Below are 23,583 nucleotides of genomic sequence, written 5' to 3'. Positions count from 1 at the left end.
TTTATTTTTGTGTGAAGTAACAGAGCTAGAGTCAAAAAAGAATCTGCCCCAATTGATAAGGGGATGGAGATGGTGTCTGGGGCTGAGCTGAGGAGTTGGGTTTAATGCTGTCCCTGAGTCGTCCCCTAATGGGGCACAGTCCAAATTGGCCGCAGCAAAAGTCACATCAAGGCAGGGCTCAGAGTGAGTCATTGTTCAGCCTGGGGCTACTGCTCTCAACCTGCCAGTTACCCCATCCAACGCCCCACCCCCACTGCATCGGGTGCTGTCTCTGCCAGTCCAGCCCCACCAAACCCTTTCCCTCCTCCCTCTATCTCTGCCAGATCTGCCCTCCCCCTCTTAGTTGTCTCTTTCTCTGTTCTCCTCTTATCACTTTCTCATCTGATTATCTCGAGAGCCCTGCTGCCTCTATCTTGGCACACATCCACCCTATGCAGCCTCTCCGGTATTCTGTAAGTTTCAAACAAATCTGTCCTCATCCCCAGGATCTTTTAAACCTCATGTGGAACCCCTCCAAGGACGCACATCCTTCCTTTTGATATGGCTCGCAATATTCCAAAAGTGGTCTGACCAGATCCCTGACTGTTCCTGCGACCTTCCCTTTGCATCCAAACACCGTTCCTGCCCATTTCCACCTTCTCGACTTTCAGGTGACAGCAGTGGGGACCTGGGCTGACTGTCGCTCTCCCTTCAACACGAGTGGCTCAAGCTGGTGCTCTTTACCTGAAGTTAACACTGATTGCCAACCGCCATCTGTCACAGCCCTGCCAAGAAGCTGCCCCTCAGTCTGGTCTACCAGCTCGTGGCCAAGAACCTCCCCTTCTACAGTAGGAAACAGAGAATGGGAGTGGGCCATTCGAGACTACTCCACCATTTAGTACAACCACAGCTGATGATCTAACTGATTGCCCTGTTCCTGTTTCTCCTCTACCACAGCATGTCTCCTGGGGATGAGGGAGATTAGGGCGAGGCCCCTGTCCTCAATGCCATTCCGTTTTTTCCCTGCAGATCTGAAATGAAAGCAGAAAGTCTCTCCTTCCTGGAGACTTGCCATCACGTCTCCAGGCTGCACACTGTTCCTTCCATCGGCATTGACCCTGCAGCAGCCTAGATGGGAAAGGGCTTTGGAGCAGCTCCTGACGACACCTATCAATTTGTTTGGGGTGGTGGCTCAGTGGTTAGCACTGCTACCTCACAGCGCCAGGGACCCTCGGGCGACTGTCTGTCTGGAGTTTGCACATTCTCCCCATGTCTGCATAGGTTTTCTCCCACAGTCCAAACATGTGCAGGCCATGGATTGGCCATGCTGAAATTGCCCATGGTGTCTAGGGTGGGAAGTGCAGGTATAGGGTAAGGGATGGGTCTGGGTGGGATGCTGTTCAGAGGGTTGGTGTGGACTCGATGGGCTGAATAGCCTGCTCCCATACTGTAGGGATTCTACGATCTATGAGCTGGAAATAAAAGCAGAGTTTGGACATATGAAATGTGCTGTGGGCCGAGAGTTGGGGTAGGCTCTCATTTGGTTTGACGATGCCAGCCAGTTCTGGTTGCATGGACCAGTTTTTCTTTGTGAATATTGGCAGAAAGTTCCACAGGCGCTGAAAGAGTGTGGTGTTGGCAGATTTAATTTTAAACATTCTACAGCGTGGTTCTGCGGTGGCTGGTACGTGGATGGGGCTTTGGTCTGTGGAACACTGCACTTGCAACCAGTTTCATTACATTACTGTTCTGAACTTCCAATTGAGAACCTGTTGGAACCTCTATTAGTTTCACAGTTTACATTTTAAATAAGTAAACACAGTGCTGGAGAAACTCAGCAAGTCTGGCAGCACCTGAGGAGAGAGAACAGTTAATGTTGCAAGACCAATATGACTGTTCTTTAGAAAACTTCTGTCCTTGAACTCAAAACATTAACTCTACTTCTGTCACCTCAGATGCTGCCAGACATCAAGTTTCTCCAGCATTCTGTATTTGTTTCAGATTTCCAGTACACACAGCATTTCGCTTTTATGTGGAAATCTACTGCATTTTACTGAAATTGCCTGTTGTCCTATAGCTTTGACCTAAACTTGAGGAGGACATTTGTTTGTTTTCCAGCAAGTTTATTCAGGATAAATATTCTGGGTACAGTCAGCAAGAAGCCTCCTATATTGCTGGTGCTATCTATGACTCTTCGCTGCTGCTATTTTCGATAGCTGGGATCCTTGTTGTGAGTACCATCTGGTTTGCCACACTGCACACCAGTTTGTGATCACTGGATTGGAGAGAGAGTGAACTTGGTTGTTGTTTAACTGTCCCGGATTATAGATGGAAGTAGTTCAGGATACAGTTTAAAGTGAGCTTTAATATAATATATCACTTCAGCAAAATGTGAGTGAAATTAACAATCTCTGAGTAGTGTTTTAATCTGAACTGCACTCCATTAATGGTCCATTTGCCCGCTTAAAAATATTTTTGATTATTTATCTGTTGTGTGATGCAGAAGACGTGTGACCGGAAGGTTTAAAAATCTCTTCAAAAAAAGACTTCGCTCACAGCTCATTTCAACCATTCATGCAGTTACATGCATGAATTTTTACATGCAGTTGCAGGTGCTGTATCATTTCGATAAGATCATGGTTGATCTGATTTTAACCTCAACTCTACATCCCTGCATATCCCTGATAATCTTGTATCCCCTCAATAATCAAAAATCGATCTACCTCTGCCTTAAAAATATTAAAATATTCTGCGTCCACTGCCTTTTGAGGAAAGCAATTCCAAATGCATCCCTCAGAAAAAAGTTTCCTCATTTCTTGTTTTAAATGGGTGACCCCTTTATTATTAAACAGCGACCTCTTGTTCTAGATTCTCCCACAAGAGGAACTATCCTTTCCACATCCACCTGGTCAAGTCTCCTCAGAACCTTGTATGTTTCAGTTCAGTCACCTCTGACCCTTCTAAATTCCTGAGGATACAGGCCCAGCCTGTCAAGCCTTTCCTCATAAGGCAATCCACTCGTTCCAAGTATTAGTCTAAAAAGCATTCTCTGAACTGCTTCCAATGCATTAACATCCTTCTAAAAGTACAATGCTCAGTACTACACACAGTACTCCAGATATGGTCTCACCAATGCCCTGTATAACTGAGGCGTAGCCTCCCATCTCTTGCATTCAATTCCTCTCACAATAAAACATAACATTCCATTAGCTTTCCTGATTACTTGCTGTACCTGCATACTATTCATGCACTAGGACACCCAGATCTCTCTGCATCTTGGAGCTCTGTAACCTCTCCTCTTTTAGATAATTCGATGATGGATATTGCAAAGCGATCCCAGTGGATGTGAGGGTGGTTTGAGAAAGCAGAGTATAACACATCATGACAGCAAAGGCTTCAAACAGGGCAGATTGGTGATGTTTGCATGTTACCTTTGACAATATTGAAAATATATTATAGTTAATTAGGAATAAATTATATAATTTCAAAATTCATTTGGGTGGAGCAATGATCTAACATCCCTGATAATGACAGACTTGGACTCTTAATGAGACTAACTCTTTTTGTTTAATCTCAGCATATCATTAACCCTGGATCTCAGTACTGTGTTCTGCGTTTGTAATCTGTGATTTATTATTTGGGAAATGTTTGTGATTTGTATTGTTGCATGGTTGTGGAGTGTAAATATCAGACTTGAGCCTGGAGTACATTGTACGAGGGCTGTTGAACCCAATGCAAAGATCATCATACTATCCTAATGGATGCTGGAGTGAATCGTTCAGCTTTGTCTATTTTTAACGCACAATTAAATTGTAACTACTCAGTGCAGTGCTTGACATTAAAAGAAATTAAATGATCTATGTAAAACATACAAAAATTCACTAGAGACAGTAAAAACTGCTGATGTTGGAGTCTGAGAAGTGTGGAGCTGGAGGAACACAGCAGGCCAGGCAGCATCAGAGGAGCAGGAAAGCTGATGTTTCAAGTCGGGACCCTTCTTCAGAAATGGGTTCAGATGGGCTCAGAAATGGTCCCATTTCTGAAGAAGGGTCCCAACCCAAAACGTCAGCTTTCCTGCTCCTCTGATGCTACCTGGCCTGCTGTGTTCATCCAGCTCCACACTGTTTTATCAAAAACTCTCTACGTTGTATTTGACAGTGCTGTCCAGGGAGGGCGCTCTTTTTTCTGCCCTTAAATAATTTTTGTCAGTTTTAATAAAACACCAGGACCAGTCTTGTTGATGCACATCTTTCCAAGTATTTTGGACCTAGATTTTTTAAATTTCAGTTCTTCATGTCTTTTTACCCAAATTAATTCCTGTTCTGACCACTCCTTTTGAAATAAATTCTCTAACCCACTCAGTCTCGTCCCTGTCTTTCCCTCACCTCCCCCGGTCCCCATCTCAATCACAAAAGTGGCTTCTGCAACCATTTCCTTAGCCTTGTCATCACCCACATCCGCATTATTTAAGCTAGCACTTTTAAGCTGAAAATGGCTGTCTTTTGCCTTCCATTTTCCACAATACTTTGCAGATTGAACACTGCCTTGTCTCCACCTTTTTCTAAAAAAAATAATTCATGGGATATGGACACTGCTTGTATTTATTGGCCATTGCTAATTGCCCTAGAAAAGATGCATTGCTTAATTGCTACAGTTCTTTGTGTAGGGACACCCCCAGCACTGTTAGAAAGGGAGTTAAAGGACTTTGATCCAGTGACAACGCAGAAACGGCGTTTATAGTGTTCTGGTAGTTTTTTTTTAGAAAAGTTCAATCGTGAAATGTGGGCATCACTTGTGCCAGCATTTATTGCCCATCCCAAGTTGCCCTTTTGAGGAGGTGGTGGTGGTGAGCTGCCTTCTTGAACCACTGCAGTCCATGACACCTCTTAGCCAAGAGGAGAAGTTCAGCTAACCAACAGTTCCTTGCACAGCTGGTTTGGGATGCGAAGTGTCACTAACAGTGTGGGTTCAATTCCCACACTGGCTGAGGTGACCAATCCCTCTTTCCCCCGTCCCTTGCCCGAGGCATGGTCAGGTTATCCATCACCAGACGAGCCCCCCCCGCCCCCTCTGTAATGAGGGAGCAACCCTCTGGTCTGGTGAAACAAATGACAGTTTCCAGCAATCCATTTCCTAACTGGTCATGTGCTTACAGGAATTAAAAATAAGGAAACAAAGGTTTGAGAAAAAAAAACTAAGATTCAAAAAGATTAGTTCAGTTGCCATGTCATACAATCTGACCCTGGGCATTGCTAATAACTAGACTTGTCTTGACAATGTGAAGGGCTCTTTCTTTTTTAAAATCTGTCTAATGTCCTGTTGTCTTTTTTCTTCCAGGATTATGTTGGTCTGAGGGCAATAATTGCCCTCATCTCTGCAGTGCTGACACTCCCAGTTTTTGCACTCCTTGCTTTCACCTTTGTCCCTCCCCTCGTTTCCACGATATGGTTGGGAATTACCTACTCATTTGCTGCTGTAAGCTGTTTTTTTTTTTTTGTCTGGTGTATGTTGTGTTGCCTTTCCTTGCTCTCCATTTACAGCCCCTCCATTAAAACATGGAGTTCCATGAAGCAATTTGCCTTCAAAAACACAATAATAATTATGCTTTCAAGGAATTTAAATGGTTCATGCAATGGATGCCAATAATGTAGAATTTCTTTCGTTTCAAGAGGTTACAAGCATGAAAAGCATGCACACAGTGCTTAATTAACTGCTTGTTAAAAACATCTCCTTTTAGGCAGTTATCATTCCTGACTGGTAAGCACAAAACTGGCATGACCTAAAGTTTAACGGTCAGGGGTTGGCAGGAATTGGCACATGGAGGTGCTGATGAAAATCAATTAAAACATTAATTGTGTTTCATTTGCCACAGATGCTGTCTGAGCTGCTGAATGCTTCCAGCACCATGTAGTGATTTAAGATTTCTGTATTGTTTTGCTCTTGTAATTTTTGTGTTATTTGGGGAAAGAATATTTTGTTACAGTAAGGCAAAGTGATCTCGAGAAAGATGAGGCTATCCCAGGTTGTGTTTGTGACATGTTGTGATCCCAGCTGATGGCAATACTAGACAATTCCCAGAATAAAACTTGATGTGATGGACTAAGCAGATTACTGTGGTGGTCAGTCACTGAGCAAGAGGCTGCCAGTGTACTTGCAACAAAATCTCACATTTTTATTATGCAAAAAAAGGAAATATAAATAAAATCTTTCCAAAGTTTCTTATATTTTATCATAAGCAGAAAAAAAGAGATTCAACTGTTTTCCCAACAATATCCTTTACAGACACTCAAACCAATCGTATCAATACACTTTGATTTCTTACTTGCCTAATGAGTTTGCAAGTATATCATTTTCAGCAACTTGCTGCACATTCACCAAATGTGATTCACTCTGCCTGTCCTTGAGATGCACAGGCACAGGCACAGGCTAACTCACTGACTTTCTCTGACATGGACTACGTTGAGAGTATTAAATAACACATCTGCTGATATGGCTCTTCTGAACTGAACTTGTCTCTAGCATTTCTTTCTGTAGGTCATGAAAGTTCAACATAGTAAACACTTCAGCAGTTGCCTTACCTGGTAGCTTGTCTAGTCATTTAATGTAAGTGTTGTGATTTCTTGATCCGCTGCAAAAAAAACTTCTGATGCTTAGAAAAATACAAAGTCACCTTCATAGGACCAAATTAAAACCATTTAGCTCTACTTTAGAATCAAAGATCTGCGATTACAATGTTGATGTTTTGAAGGGGTTGGATTAAAATTTTTGTTTTGTAAAATAGTTTTGTGCATCTGTGCAAATGGTATCTGGAAATTTCCTCATGTATGGTGTTTTTAAGTTATTTAAGTTGGATTCTGCTCACTTATCTCCACCCCCCCCCATATGACACAACTGGATGCAGAGATTGAATTAAAAATGCTGTTGTTTTTAATGTATAAGGATGGTGTATGTTAGTGGTGCAGAGATAATGTCACTGGAATAATAATGCTGAGGCTAATACACTGGGGTTATGGGTTCAAATGCCACCAGGAAAGCCCATAGAATTTAAATTCACTGAATAAATCTGAAATTGACAGCTGGTCTCAGTCATAGTATTAATGCTCTTGTGAAGCAGGTTGGGTGCTTTATATTAAATGCACTATATAAATACAAGTTATTGTATTCACAGGCAAGTTTATGGCCATCAGTTTTCCTGGTAGTTCCTCACGCAAATATAGGAATAGCTTTGGGGCTTGCAACATCAGTGCAAATGATCGGTATTGGTCTTTGTCATTTAGTAGTTGGACAGCTCCTTGGAAACCAGTCCAGGTGAGTGTATTTTCTATTGTATACGATGAAATATTGTAACCTGTCATTGGAATCCTGTGCCTTTGCTTCCTTTCCAGTTTTGACTGTTCTGAGCCTATCCCCAGTCATTTTCATCTCCCTCCATCATACTAATGGAACATGACTGCTCATACACTACAGTGTAAATGAAACTGATCTATATAGGCCCAATATACAGGTGTTGCGTTGTGTCTCAGTCAGTGGTATACAGCACATAGGTCACATGCTGTGATAATATGACTGGTACAAAGATATCATACTTCACTTTAACCTTGGTATGACACTCTCTGCTGTTGTAATGACATTAGCTCAGAAGAAAAGCCTCCAATCCTGCTGATTTTTTTTCTTTAAAAAAAATTATATCACACTGAATGTAATCACACTAACTTACTTGGCTCCTTTAATGGAACATTATTCTATGGGTGTGTTTTTTTTTAAACATACCAGTGCCTGTTCAAATCCAGTGTACATTAGAGCCAAACACTCCAGATTGTTTTGCCTGAGGAATCCTGACTGGAGATTTCATTTTCTCAGACAGGAGGGAGTGGGATGGGGGTTGGGTTGTTCAACAACTTGTTATCAACACAGTCTGTCGTTCCTGATGTAGGAACCTGAAGATTCTAGTGTGGCACTGGCAGCAAGTAATGATCTTTTTACTGGCAAATATCATCAGCTGTGTCATTGCTTCCATCTTCCTCAACATAGTGGACAAATGGGAGGTAAGGAATTGGCAGCAGTGAAAAGTTCACATGGTTCTGCGTATTATTTCTCGTGGCATGCTGCTTGGGGTCACTTGTGTATAAGTGGAGTCATTCACCACATTACTGCTCTGAACTGGGCAGTGCAGTTAGGTGCTGGTCTTTGTCTTTTGAGTCCTGGGTGGAATCTGCTGATTAACTAAGGAATTTTTTGGTGAAATAAGTGTGGGCAGTCTGTCTTGCATATAAGTGGGCACCAGTTGACAGCATCACTTACATGTGAGTATGATTGTGCGAAATGGAAGAACGTGTTGCCTTGGTGCAGCTGGTCTGGTTGAACTACAGCTTTTTTTATTTTTTCATCTGACTGTTGCATTCTGACCAATCATCTTGCTGAGGATTGAAATAATGTTAGTTCATGCATGCAGTCTTATTTCCTTTCTTTCTAGTTTCCCCATTGTTGAATCAGCAGCTAGGTTTTTCCCCTTAAAGCAGAGAAGGCTAAGGGGACACCTGACAGGCACGGACAAGGGTAGAGGGGGAGGAATGTTTATATTTTAGTAATGGGTCAATAACCAGGTGGCATTAATTTAAGGTAAGAAGCAGAAGGTTTAGATAAGATTGGAGAACCCTCATGGTGAGGGTTGAGTACCTGCAACTCACTGCCTGAAAGAGTTATAGAGGCAAGAACACTCTAAGTATTAATACCAGAACATACAGGGTTACAGGCCAAGTGGTAGGAGGATTAGAAGAGATGAATAATTGTCTGGCTTGGGTGCAATAGGCTGAATGGGGTAACTTTTTGTAAAGGATGCAATGGGTCTCTTAGAGATTAAACATGTGCTTTTTAAATTTCCCCTCTGCCTCCCATTTCTGAAGCATGTATTACCTCTAGTCACTAATGACTTTTTTTAAACAAAAACAGTAACCATTGACTCTTGTGACATTGTGGTTTCTGTTCTCAGGGTGGTGCACTGAATATGACCACTAAGCATTCAGAATCCGCACAACAGGAAACTCCAGAACCATCAGAAACCTCCCCTTTGCTGAGAGACAGCAGTGGCGAGAACAGAATTAACTGAGGAACAGTAACTTACCCCTCATTAGAAATTGAAAGTGAACTATTCTCCAGCAGAATAGCCAGTGAACTTTTTTTTTTTAAATATAAACAAATTCACCTATGATCAACTGTCATTCCCCAGAGAATTTATTAAACCTAATAATGCCTGGTGTTCCATAGAAACCTTTTTTGGCTTCTGTGTTCTCACTTCCTCTAGTCTTAAGTGATTAGACAGCTAACTGTTAGTGGGGTACCAGGAGGTGAAGGGGATAGAAGTCTGCAGGTGAAGCACTGGTTTTCTGCTAAACTATCAAACTAGTAGTTGGGCTCTTTTTTTTTCCCTTCATCTAAGATTGTGAAAGAAAAAATTTTAACTTTCAAGTGAAGCAGCTTTCCTTTTGTGTAGCACATTATGTCCTCAGGCTTGCACAAGTGCTTGTAACTGATTACTCAAGTATTTGATCTATTAAAGGTACACCTTGTGACCTATTAAAATCAGACTTTTAAAAAGGGACCTCAAGAGAATAGTTTGTGTAAGTTACTGGAATAGAATTATATTTGTTCATGGTTTACAGTTTCTGTAGGTGTCTGGCCTGTATGATATCATATGCATGTTTGTACTTTTATTGGCATCAAGTTTTAATGAAATACTAAGAAACATGCCTATGTGACTGTTTATTCAAGCAATCATCAACTTCTGAACCCTCAAAATGGAAATCCTCCTCATAAGCACTGCAGCTGTATGTTCAGTTGCAAGTCAAGTACTGTACAGCTTTGTTACCTGCACATTAAAATTATTGGCTTGAAGTTCTCCCTCATTGTTGGCTGGCAATAGATTTCTTTCTCTTCGTATGGCAAAAGCCACTAGTAATTTTTAAAATAATCTGTTCCTTCATAGAGCACACGTAAACGTAATCTCATTTCTAGCTGATTCTGGGAGTTTGTTCGTATCTAAACTATAGTCCTCATAAGTCACCCCACTCACCTCTGTTCCATTTGAACATAATTGTTTTAATTGTTATTGCAAGGGTTTTTTTTTTTTAAAACTGTAAATCAACATTTGTCAGTGATCTGCTGATATAGCTCCATTTTCAAACAGCAAGTTTATAAAAGGTACCTTGTATTTAAGAATAGTCAGCTCAGCAATATGTTTAGCTAACTTAGTGCTGATTAATAGTATAGATCAAGAAATTCACGATGATGGCAGAGCAGTTTAATTTGCCTACAGCCAGTGAGCTTGAGGTTATCCCCACTTCATTTGAATAACTATAGTAGCTGCTACAATAGAGTGTAGAATAAATTCCACCTGTTCTTTTCCCATATGCTGCCTACAACTATTAACTCGCTCCCCACTGAATAGTCCACAAAATTAATACCAAAACAATGCTCACTGTAATAGATGGATAAGTGGCAATATACTAATTCATGTGAGCCAGGCACTAACTCAGATCTTGGGAGAAGAGAGCAGCATTTATGGACTTAGATCTAATGAAAATCTTGCTGTTCTAGCCATCCTTCATGGATTCACTCATCCATTCAATATGTACACCTTTTCACCCACTGCTAATCTAATCTTTCTTATCCAAACAAACAGTTTTAAAGAAAAGCAGGGTCAGGGTGCGGGCAAAAAGTGCACTATACCATCCAGTCTGCTGTTTACAGAAATCACTACTGTTCTCTGGAACACCTTTCCCATCTAAATTGGAAGAAATTTGCAAAAGCAAGAAAAACATACATAATGCTAAAGTCAAATGAAGAAGTGCTGAGCCAGAGTCATTTTGGACTTAACATCAAGCCACTCCACAAAAATGAGCCAAACCTACTGTTTTTCCAGCACTGAGTTTATACCAAGATGAAAAATAGTGAAAGTACACTTAGAAAACTGCACTTTGTTTCATTGATTCACAAAATAGGAGGTAAATTTTATTTTTGGCCACTGCCATCCAGTTATCTGCATCCACACAAGATGGCTGCATAAAGGCACAGAAGGCATTTCCTCATTGGCAATAATTAGTATGTCCCAATTTCCAGTACATCCCTTGAACTAATGTATAAAAAGCAAAGGGCACAGAGTAGAGTACCTTGAAAAGCTAGAATTCATGGTATTTGGTAGAATGTATACTGGGAGTACAGAAACAAAAAAGGACCAGTAAATTTTCTAAAAAACATTGCACTATCAAAAACTGCATATAGGAAGTGTACTAAGAGGATCAAATAGAACAGTCTTTCAGTACAATAGCAAATCCTTGCTAATGTGTTGTCATTACTGTCCTATGGTCAGTCTAGTTATAAATATATCAGCAGAATTAAAACTTGCAATTAAATCTTAAAGTTTGCCCTGGAAAGGCCCAAAACTGGGAGTTAACTCTTCAAAGGAAAACCCTTCAAATGGAAACCTGTTGGGAAGGTTTCCTTTGATTTATAACTAAAATCAGAAGCCAGTTTAAAAAGTAAAAAAAGGTAGACTTTTGACCAACCATAAGGAAACATTTGTCTAAATGTTTTAGCAAAATAAATATTTCTAAATTAAATAATCTGAGTCCATGTGTAATGTTAACATTATTCAATATTGCATACTCACTTGTAGCAGGTCAAAACTAAGACACCTGAGGATTTGGAATTGTTCATAATATGCATGTTACAATCATGTCAAGGGATCTTGACTATGTCGCAGATTTTACAGCTTTACATTCTTCAATTAAGACAAATTACATGATTGAACACGATTCTGATCAATGTTATTCCATTATATCTAAATGTTTTTAAATCTATAACACAGATGCTAGTCAAGTCATTTTTCACAGGTGCTCAAAATACACCAAAATATTATGGATGGTCTAGTGCATTCCACAGGAAGAATGCAGATCTTTTAAGAGATACCAGGGCTTCCCAAATGGAACTGCTGCCATGGAACTCCAACAGAGTGCCAACAACTACAGGGCTCCAAGTGTTGGAGCACGGTGGCCTAATTGGACATCACTAGAGACTGATAGCACCTACTGTTTTTCACTGGGTGTATGCTTCAAAGCTCTGCAGCCTAAAAAGCTTGCACCCCACTGCACTTAGCTCTGCCTAGGGTTAAGGCAATTTAAGCATCCAAGATGCAGTGGGAAAACATTTGGAGGCAATGGCTTAAACACCTAATTGAGCCAAACATGATCAAAACAGCAGAGGACACAAACAAGTATACAGATGATATCCTATACCCAAAAGTGATGTGCCTATTTTATTTTACAATGCAATTTTTATTTTATCAACTGTTTAATCTCTAGAACATTTCAGCATTTTGGGCCAGCAAATCCTTGCTGAAATGAACAACTGCATCGAAAATAAAACAGTCCTTTGCAGATAAACCTTCAGTGTAAAAAGAAAAAGGACAAAAATAACATTCAAGTTAACCAGCTGTTCCATGCAGAAGTTAACTGCAGTCAAACAGTTAAGAACCTTCTCAGAACAAAGAGAGGGTTGATTTGCCACCAGGTGGTTGGGTAACCTTGTTATGGGATCGTGGACGTGGACCTAGATGAGGTTCATGATCGTCCACTGTAGGCTCCTTTGGTTTTTCCTGATCTTTCGTATCACGTTGTTCTTCATGCTCTTCAGCTAGAAAAAAAAAGATTTAACATCATTAGTATCAACCCTTCCAAAAGCTGCAGAACATTTACATTCAAATGAAGCAGTGGTGGTTTTATACTTGGATTTAAAACTTTTATGCATATAACAGACCAATTGTAACAATACGCTTTGTGATTGCATCTCACCTTTCAACTCTTCATCTGCATCACAGGAGAATATGTTTGCATCCTGTTTGGAGGAAAAAAAAAGTTAGTTTCTACACAGCTAATAGATCAGATTATGTAACAAAATCACTTACTAGAATTTTTTGGATATATATTGTTATGCAGACACTAATTTAATCTAGTTCAAAGAAAGGATTCCAACAATTCCGGATAGAATTGATCAGTAAAAATCTAGTGTCAGCTGGGGAGGGGTAGCAAAGTGGCAAATTCACTAGACTACGAACACACAACCCCAGGCTAACGTTCTGGGGATACGAGTTTGAATCCAACATGATATACGGGGAAATTTGAATTTAATAAAAACTGGGAACATAAAAATAAGCCTAATAGTAACCATGTAATCACTGTCCATTATCATGAAAACCCATCTGGTTCACTAGTGTCCTTTAGAGAAGGAAATCTGCCATTGTTGTGTGGTCTGGCCTACAAATGACTTTAGGCCTATAGGAATATGGTTGACTTGCTAGCCTAGCCAACAATACACACTTTAAAAGACTTATCTTGGAGTAAGTTTCCATGATAACCTGTGTATGTCTGCAGAAGTAATACTGCACTCCCTAAAATAAAAAAGGGCCTCTGTCAATATTAAGTGTAACATATGGTAGCATAGCCAGCAACACCCACATTGCATAATGATTGTTCCATAGATACTTAACTGTTTGATTAACATGCAATGAAGTTTCAAGACAGTGATCATGGATATAATTTATCTGGGTTAAAGACAGTGGCAGTGATAGACTGTTATATTAGATTATAAACATTACTTGACTGTCAAGCCACTAAACAAATGTTTTCCTCTCTAGAAGTATTATATCCCAGAAGTGACTGCACTTAATGCACGAAAATTCAGTGATCGAGATACACGAAGATGATCTCTTTTCAGCTGCCCAGTACACATTTCATTAACACAAAAACTTAAATCTCTTTATAACATCTGATGTTAATTTAAAAGGATACAAGCTAACCACAATTTTAATTTAAAATAAATTTGGTTTTATTTATTATTGTCACATGTACCACAATAGTGGAAAGTATTGTTTTGCATGCTAACCAGACAAATCATACCTTACACAAGATATATCAGGATAATAGAACAGAACACAAAAAGCGTTACAGCTATAGAGAAGGTAAAGAAGGTACTCTAATATTGGAAACGTCTGCTCAAGTCTGATAACAGCAGGGAAGCTGTGCTTAAATCTGTTGGGTACATATTTTGAAACTCACCCAAACAGTTAAATTGAGTTAATATCAGATCTTACAACAACTCAAATGAATAAGCACACTTCTAACTTTACCTTTGGTTTGTTTGGATGGACACGACCTATAGCTGCAGCAACTGGTTCCCCAAATATGTCACTGTCCTTTTTACAAGCTGAAACAGCACATGTTTGTGAAGAAACAGACTCTGATTCACTGAAAATCCCACTGCTTTTTCCACCTAAATAAAGAGGTTTGTCAGAAAGGCAAATAAATTGCAGTTTAGTTTAATATGACACATATGCTTCATTTAAAAAAAGGATTTTGAACACTACCTGAAATCAGTCACAAAACAAACAAAAAAGTTTTATAAATTTATCAAATTATGGGAATAGGCCAAACTGCCTGCCTCTGTGCTGGGATTACTCCCTGTACATTTTAGAAAGGGAATTGGGTGGGGTAGAGGAACTAACAAAGTACCATATAATTTAAACTGCTGCAGTGCCAAATAAAAACAATCCAGAGTGTACAGGAGGAAATTTAGTTTTGGAGCGTTAGCAACCAAGTTGCACTTGTCATACAAGTACAAGTAAACAGAAGTAGAATGGAGGAAAAATATTTCCAATTGACACTGGTTTGATATCTATTTTAGTTTACTTGCATCTACAGCCCTCTCAGCAATACACAGTAACATTTTGATTATCCTACAGGTCATGAAAGCTTGCCATAATTAAAGCAGTGTTGGGAATTTGTTGCAAGTCAGACAGTGGGTGGGGAGAGAAAGTTAACATTTCAGGACATGCCCACCTTTCATGAGCCGAAAACTTTAAAATTTTCTCTTCACTGATTCTCAGTGAATTTATGAATTTAAAAAGACAAACACTGGAAATACTTATTTCCGACACTTGCAGAATTGTGCTGAAATCACTGGGACAGACAATATCCTAGAACCAACTGCCAGCTTCAAGTCTGATCTCACAGTAACATCTCAGAAGTTCTCTTAGATCTAAAGGGAATCAAATACTTTCATTGATGACCACTGCTGATATTTAATGTACAGGTCCTATAAATATATATGGCATCAGTATGTAGCTATCTCTGGGATACTGCATTATACAATTTGGTTTAGATGCATCCCTAAGATCATATCCCAATTTTGTGCAAGAACCAAATCCAGATGCTATTTACCACAAGATGTAAAAGTAGGCCATTTGGCCTAGAGTCTATCCAACAAAAAAAGAATGTTGGTGGGAAAGCTCAGCAGGTCTGGCAGCATCTGCGAAGGAAAAAAAGAGTTAACGTTTTGGGTCCGGTGACCCTTCCTCAGAACGCAGTCTACTCTGCCAATGAGATCATGACTGACCTGAAAATCCTCAACTCTCACCTTTCTGTATTTTCCCCATATACTTTGATTCTCTTACCAATTAGAGATTGACCCATTTAATCCTCAATTACATTTAACAATCCAAGCTTACCAGCTCTCTGCAATAAAGAATTCCAGATTCACAACCCTTAGAAGAAATTCTTCCTCAGCCATTTTAAGTGGTTGACCCTGAATCAGATTATGGCTTCTAGATCTGATTGTTATCATGTAGCATCCCACAGATATCTACATACTAATGCCATACACATTTATAAGACTTGTAGATCAAATATCACAAATGATCACCCATGAAGATATTTCGTTCAGTTTAGTTTCAAGAGAATGTCTGAAGAAGTTACTGATAGATCAGACTTGAAGCTGGCGATTGGTTCAGAACTTTGGAACAATGATTTCAGCAAAATTTTGCAAGTGCTGGAAATATGAATTTAAAAATATTTTGCAGGTCAGAGAGAGTCTGGAGAAAAATTTGAAGTTTCAGCCTCCGAAAGAATGGGCATGTCCTGAAATGTTAACTTTCCCTCCCCACCCACCGTCTGATCTGTAGGGTATTCCCAGCCCAGTTTTTATTATTAGTTTTCCTTACCTGGAGGATTAGATCTCTTTGGCAATGAAGTTTCTTCAGGAGGCCCAAAAATGTTGGATGCCATCTTATGAGGTTTATTGGATGAAACATCAGGGGCACCAAATATGTTACTGGAACCACCACCGGGTGGTTTGAGTACACGGCTATTAAGGACAAAGAAAATCAAAGATTTATTAGGTATCCCATTTTAGTGATTTCTTCTCTATTCTTCCCAGTAAAATACGTCATGTTCAGAGCTCAGTCACTGATATAAATGCCAGTGGTAGATACCAGTTATTATAGTTTAGTATAATGTTACTGCAGCATGCAACGTTTGAAACAGAGTTTAAGGTAAACTTAGTATCAGTAAAATACTTAAGATCCCAGTTGATGACAATACTAGACAAGTTAGATCATACAGTCAGATCAGAAAAACAGTCCTTTCTGTCCAACTTGTCCATGCTGACCAAGTTTCTCCAAACTAGTCTCACTTGCCTGTATTTGGCCCATATCTCTCTAACCTTTCCTATTCACGTACCCACCCAAATGTCTTTTAAATACTGTAACAGAACCTGCATTCACCACTTTCTCTGGCAGTTCATTCTACATTCTAATGCCTCTCGGGTCCCTTTTAAATCTTTCTCCTCTCATCTTAAAAACATACCCTCTTGTTTTGAGCTCCCCTACCCTAGGAAAAAGACCTTTGTTATTCAACTTATCATGAAGGGCATAGATTTCAAGCCTCTTATAAAATCAACCCTCCTCCTCCAACACCCCAGTGAAAAAAAAATCATGCCTATCCAGCTTTTCCTTATAACTCAAGCCCTCCAATCCTGGCAATATCCTTGTAAATCTTTTCTGAACCCTCGAGTGACACCTGACATGACAGATCACAAGTTTTATTTTTGCTATTTGTTTACTTTGGTGGTCACTGACGACAGCCCAAAGAGGTTGCCAATGAACTTTTCAAACTTGTTCGCTTTTCTCCTCCCTTTTGTGAAATTACTGCTATTTCACATTTAGCAAGAACTATTTGAAACTGTCTTAATACAAATACCAGAAACACTTCCACCCTCACCTGTAGGGTTGGAATTGTCTCCATTTAAAGTTCTCGTTCAGTTGGTGAACCTATGTCACTGCTTTATCTTAGAAAAAAAAGCAGACGAACTGCAGATGCTGTAAATCAGGAACAAACAAAAAAAAAAAAAAAAAAAAAAGTTTGGTGAAAAGCTCAGCAGGTCTGGCAGTATTCTGTGAAAAAAAAAGAAATCAGTTAACGTTTCAGGTCCGGTGACCCTTCCTCAGAACTCAAGGGGGAAGGGTGACTGGACCCGAAACGTTAACTCCGATTTTGTTTTCTTCACCAATGCTGCCAGACTTGCTGAGCTTTTCCAGCAACTTCTGTTTTCGTCACTGCTTTATCTTCTGGATAGTTCGGACTTTGTGACACTTAATTCCTCCTACTAGGCAACAATTTATTTCCACCCATCCAGTCTTCTAATTCGTGGAGCTGCGGTTTAACCATTGAAATGCACGTAACGCACAGACACCCCAGTACTACAGTTGGAGTTTGTCTTCCCCCTTCGCAAACGTACAAATATAAAAAATAAGAGATAGTAGGAACTGCAGATGCTGGAGAATCCGAGATAACAAGGTGTAGAGCTGGGTGAACACAGCAGGCCAGGCAGCAGAGGAGCAGGAAAGCTGACGTTTCGGGCCTAGACCCTTCTTCAGGGAAGGGGATTCTGAAATAAATAGGGAGAGAGGGGGAGGCGAATAGAAGATGGATAAAAGGAGAAGATAGGTGGAGAGGAGACAAACAGGTCAAAGAGGCAGGGGTGGAACCAGTAAAGGTGGGGAGTTAGGGAGGGGATAGGTCAGCCCAGGGAGGATGGACAGGTCAAGGGGGTGGGATGAGGCTAGTAGGTAGGAAATGGGGGTGGGGCTTGAGGTGGGAGGAAGGCCAGGTTAGGGAGGTGGGGACAAGCTGGGCTGGTTTTGGGATGTGGTTGGGTGAGGGGGAGATTTTGAAGCTTGTGAAGTCCACATTGATACCTTTGGGCTGCAGGGTTGCCAAGCGAAATATGAGGTGCTGTTCCTGCAACCTTCAGGTGGCATCGTTATGGCACTGCAGGAGGCCCAGGATGGACATGTTATCTGAGGAATGGGAGGGGGAGTTGAAATGGTTCACAACTGGGAACCGAGCATAGGTGTTCCGCAAAGCGGTCCCCAAGCCTCTGCTTGGTTTCCCTGATGCAGAGGAGGCCACATCTGGGACAGCGGATACAGTATACCACATTAGCAGATGTGCAGGTGAACATCTGCTTGATGTGGAAGGTCTTCCTGGGGGCTGGGATGGGGGTGAGGTGTAGCACTTCCTGCGGTTGCAGGGAGAAGTGCCGGGTGTGGAGTGGACAAGGGAGTCACGGAGAGAGTTGTCCCTCTGGAAAGCAGATAAGGGTAGGGAGGGAAAAATGTCTTTGGTGGTGGGGTTGGATTGCAGATGGCGGAAGTGTCAGAGGATGATGCGTTGGATCCGGAGGTTGGTCGGGTGGTACGTGAGTACGAGGGGGATTCTGTTTTGGTTGTTACTGTGGGGAGGGGGTGTGAGGAATGAGTTGCGGGAAACATGGTCGAGGGCGTTCTCAATCACTGGTGGGGGGTTGCGTTCCTTGAAAAACAAAAGGAGGAGATGTTCGGGAGTGGAATGCCTCATGCTGGGAGCAGAGGCGAAGGAATTGGGAATAGGGGGATGGCATTTTTGCAGGAAGGTGGGTGGCAGGAAGTGTATTCTAAGTAGCTGTGGGCTTGAAATGAATATCGGTTTCCAGGTGGTTGTTAGAGATGGAAACAGAGGTCCAGGAAGGAGAGAGAGGTATCAGAGATGGTCCAGGTGAACTTAAGGTTGGGGTGGAAGGTGTTGAAGTGGATAAACTGTTCGAGCTCCTCGTGGGAGCACGAGGTGGCGCGGATACAGTCATCGATGTAACGGAGGAAGAGGTGGGGTTTAGGGCCAGTGTAGCTACGGAAGAGGGATTGTTCCACGTAACCTACAAAGAGGCAGGCATAGCTTGGGCCCATGCGGGTACCCATGGCCACCCCCTTTGTCTGTAGGAAGTGGGAGGAATTGAAAGAGAAGTTGTTAAGGGTGAGGACGGGTTCAGCTAAGCGGATGAGGGCATCACTGGAGGGGGACTGGTCGGGCCTGCAGGACAGGAAGAAGCGGAGAGCCTTTAGGCCATCTGCACGGGGAATGCAGGTGTATAAGGGACTGGACGTCCATGGTAAAGGTGAGGTGTTGGAGACCAGGGAATCGGAAGTTGGAGGAGGTGGAGGGCGTGGGTGGTGTCACGGACGTAGGTGGGGAGTTGCTGGACCAAGGGGGAGAAAATGTGGTATACTGTATCCGCTGTTCCAGATGTGGCCTCCTCTACATCGGGGAAACCAAGCGGAGGCTTGGGGACCGCTTTGTGAAACACCTACGCTCGGTTCGCACTGAACAACTGCACCTCCCAGTCACGAACCATTTCAATTCCCCCTCCCATTCCTCAGACGACATGTCCATCCTGGGCCTCCTGCAGTGCCACAATGATGCCATCCGAAGGTTGCAGGAACAGCAACTCATATTTTGCTTGGGAACCCTGCAACCCAATGGTATCAATGTGGACTTCACAAGCTTCAAAATCTCCCCTCCCCCGACCACATCCCAAAACCAGCCCAGCTTGTCCTAACCTGTCCTTCCTTCCACCTATCCCCTCCTCCCACCTCAAGCCCCACCCCCATCTCCTACCTACTAGCCTCATCCCACCCCCTTGACCTGTCCGTCCTCCCTGGGCTGACCTATCCCCTCCCTAACACCCCACCTACACTCACCTTTACTGGTTCCACCCCCACCTCTTTGACCTGTCTGTCTCCTCTCCACCTATCTTCTCCTTTATCCATCTTCTATCCGCCTCCCCCCTCTCCCTATTTATTTCAGAATCCCCTTCCCCTCCCCCATTTCTGAAGAAGGGTCTAGGCCCAAAACATCAGCTTTCTTGCTCCTCTGATGCTGCTTGGCCTGCCGAGTTCAGCCAGCTCTACACCTTGTTATCCAAGAAAACGTGTATTTTGTTCTTCCGCTTTAGTACGCAAGTTTCCAAATAACATCATTAATTTTTCTCTCCGGGTGTTTATCCAAAATATTACACAAGGTTACTTAAAATAAGAGTCCATGGCTTCAGGTTTAGTATTTTAACAGGGATAGAGGATTGACTAATTAATAGAGGAGTTGGGATAATTCTCAGAAATGGCAACCTGTAATTAGTGCAGTGCCACAGGGACCAAATGCTGGCACCACAACTATTTACAAAATGTGACACTGATTCAGATGACATAAGTGAATATACTAAATCGCCAGTTCACATGACAACATTATGTGGGAAGGTAAATAGCAAGGATGACAACCTACAAAAGGGAAACAGTAATATGGACAAGTGGGTAAAAATGTGACAGATGGAGCAAAGTGTGGGAAAATGCAAGACTATGCACTTCGATAGGAAGAACAGAACAGCTGATTCTTTAAATGGGGAAAGACCGCAGAAAACTCAAAAGCTAGAATCCAAGTTCAGCAGGCAAGAGATGACAAATGGACTGTTGGCTGTTCTTTCAAAAGGAACAGGGTATTAAAAATAGGGAGATAAAACAAAGAACTGCTGATGCTAGAGATCTGAAAACAAAAAGCAGGTGACATTGATTTAAGAATAAAGGTCTTACTAAAACCATACAAGGCATTTGCCAGGCCACACCTGGAATACTGTGAACAGCTTTGGTCCTTTATCCAAGGAAAGCTATACTAGCATTGGAGGTGGTCTAAGGAAGATTCACTAGGTTGAATTCTGGGACTGAAGGGATTGAGCTTGTACCAATTCAGAAAAATAAGAGAAGACCTATTAAAACATACAAAGATGCTTAAAATAAAGTAACCCAGCTCAGGTTACCAGACTAGCAGCAGGCAACCGTCCGGACCAAGCAGTTCCTCAAATCAAAGCATATCAAATCAAAACCCTGCAAGTTTATCACAAATTGTGGAGGACATCTAAACGATTGGGGAAATTTGTGGAGCCTTGTCCATTCCTCAACTGGTGCAATGGTCACCACTACTGCATAAGACATATCTGAAGTACTTGCATTTCAACTAAAGGACGCCAGCAACACAAATGCCAATCTTTAGTCAATTTAATTCACTCAATATGAAGAAGAAACAGTTGGAAGCACTATCTTGCAAAATCTATAGGCACTTTCAAAAATGGCTGTAAAGACCAGTGCTTCAGAACCAGCTGTGCACCTTGCTAACCTTCAGCTGCTTCAATGACATTCCCCCATCATAAAAGGTCAGAAGTGGATACAGTGTTCAGTACCATTCAAAACTGTTCAATATCCATATACTGCAAGACCTGTGGTTAATAAGTTTCACAGATGGCAGACAATGGGCATTTCCAAACAGGAGAGAATCCAACCATAGCTCCATGATATGGAACGGCATTACCATCACTGAAACCCCGTTAATACTGTGGGGATTACCATTGACCAGAAACTGAACAGGACCAGCCATATAAACACTGGGGCTACAAAGCAGGAGAGGAACCACAAGTTCTGCAGCAAGTAACTCTGCTCCCAATTCCTCAAGATCTGCCCACCATCTTCAAGGCACAGATCAGGAGTGCCATGGAATACCCTCTAACTATCTAGTAGCACAGCTTTAAAAACACCTGAAGAAACTGAACACAATATAGTGGACAACACAGCCTACTGGACTGGCACCCCATCTAATTCTCCCAATTCCCACCCATCCTAGCACTGACATGGCATGATCTACAGTATATATAACATGCCTCAGAGTGACTCAATGCACTTTCAACAGTGCTTCGCAAAACCTAGAAATACTTACCATCCAGCAGGTGTACGAAGACAGTTCCCCCTTCAAGTCACATCATTAATTTACTGACTGGACCAAAACCCTTGAACTCCCAAAGACATCATTAGGTAAAATTGTACCAGATGGACTGCATTGGTTCAAGATGGCAGTTCATCATCTTTCAGAGCAATTAGAAATGCACAAGCAGCTTTGCTAGCAGCACCCCAATCATGAAAACAAATAAAAACCAATCACCTTTTCGATCAGAACATGGAGAAATTGGTTCCCCTATGAAGTAATTGGAAATAAAATGGAAAAAGGAGTATCACGTTATGAAACAAAGATCAACCCACACCTCTCTGATAACTAAAACCGAAACACCCAGAGAAGCTCACCTCAATGTGTTTAAGTGTGAAAAATGGTACCACCTCTCTCTCACATCCTCAGCCTGTTATAAAAGGGAGGTTAAATGAAATGAAACTACTGATGCTCACTCTATACTCAACAAGAAACAAATTTATTTGTTCAGTGTTAGAGTTAGATAAATTACCGGAACTACTAACAAACTGAACAATTCCCACTTAACTACTAACTATTCCCGAATAAAACAAAATTCTAATGGCATACTGTTCCGATAAATACAATAACAAAAATAGATTAAAACTTAATCCCTCAAAAATTACAGCCAGGATGCGTCTTCTAGAATACGCAAAGCCGTCACCACTGATCCTCCGCCAGGAACGCCTTTCTCCAGATTCTGGTGTCCGGAATATTAGCTAAGACTGCCACTGTACCTTTAATTAGATGATGGTTTTTTTTCTCCTGAGAGCAGATAGAATTCTTCCTACAAGATCAGCCCTAGGGTGTTAAAACCATCAGATCCAAATCTTTTTTTTTGGTAATTAGGGCCTAGTTTAAATTAATTGGCTAAATTCAAAACTTGTTGTCTCGGTAAAACTGCTAACAGTATACCCCTTGGATACAAATGTTTCAATTCAAGAACTGTGCAGCTGCTGCTTCTTAATCTGCAAGCCTAGAAAAAAAAAACGTTTTTAATAAAAAAAAAAAGGGGGCCATGCACAGTTTACCCCCTTATTTTACAAATAAATATTCTAACGTTTTGCCTTCCAATCCACCAATACTCTACCCAACTTCACAACACATGATAGAACTATTAATAGCACTTACCCAGTCATACTACTGAGCAGACGGTCAGAATAGTTCCACATTCGCAAATATTCAGTTTCACTTCGTATTTGTCAAGATGGATATTGATCCTTTCTACTTTTCAGGTTACCACACAAGAGAGCCAAAACCCAGCTCTGTATAACAGATGATTCTTTAATCCCTGAGGCAGTTTGGTATTACTGATTTTGTAAATCTATTGGTAACTTGACCCCTGATGCTTTGTATAAAACTGGAATAATTACATGACATCAGTTTCCATTGCTCCTATGTGGTTTTGATAAGGGATTTTTGCACATTAGGTGGCCAATTATGCTACAGAAAAGAGTCAAAAACATCAAAAAAAATGTACAGTAAATAACCAAGTTTATCAGTGAAATGCTTGGCATCTAAACCCACGAGCAAGCTTGCATTACTGAGAAATTTAAGTTGCAATGCAGAAATCAACTTTGTTTACTTGAAGGGCTGGCGTAGACTATCTGAACCTTGAAAATCT

General features: G+C 41.3%; 2 protein-coding genes across 3 annotated transcripts in view; one reads left to right on the top strand and one right to left on the bottom strand.

Moving 5' to 3' along the window:
• Positions 1-9,881, top strand: part of mfsd1l (major facilitator superfamily domain containing 1-like) — a 28,414-nt gene extending 18,533 nt beyond the window's left edge. For both annotated transcript variants that reach the window (XM_048609468.1, XM_020534022.2), the window contains exons 9-13: positions 2,098-2,209; positions 5,317-5,454; positions 7,148-7,287; positions 7,913-8,024; positions 8,969-9,881. In XM_048609468.1, coding sequence (XP_048465425.1) covers positions 2,098-2,209; positions 5,317-5,454; positions 7,148-7,287; positions 7,913-8,024; positions 8,969-9,085 — 619 coding nt within the window. In that variant the 3' untranslated portion in view covers positions 9,086-9,881. The remainder of the gene's footprint in view (positions 1-2,097; positions 2,210-5,316; positions 5,455-7,147; positions 7,288-7,912; positions 8,025-8,968) is intronic.
• jpt2 (Jupiter microtubule associated homolog 2) overlaps positions 9,726-23,583 on the bottom strand; it is a 17,733-nt gene continuing 3,875 nt past the window's right edge. The window contains exons 2-5 of the mRNA XM_048609469.1: positions 16,028-16,170; positions 14,159-14,301; positions 12,825-12,867; positions 9,726-12,666 (exon numbers count right to left, since the gene is read on the bottom strand). Of these exons, the coding sequence (XP_048465426.1) occupies positions 12,512-12,666; positions 12,825-12,867; positions 14,159-14,301; positions 16,028-16,170 (484 nt within the window). The 3' untranslated portion in view covers positions 9,726-12,511. The remainder of the gene's footprint in view (positions 12,667-12,824; positions 12,868-14,158; positions 14,302-16,027; positions 16,171-23,583) is intronic.

Source organism: Rhincodon typus, chromosome 21, assembly GCF_021869965.1.
Source record: "Rhincodon typus isolate 14 chromosome 21, sRhiTyp1.1, whole genome shotgun sequence".
Lineage (NCBI taxonomy): Eukaryota > Metazoa > Chordata > Chondrichthyes > Orectolobiformes > Rhincodontidae > Rhincodon > Rhincodon typus.
Note: the sequence above shows the minus strand (reverse complement) of the source record. Positions and strands in the feature narration are given on the sequence as shown.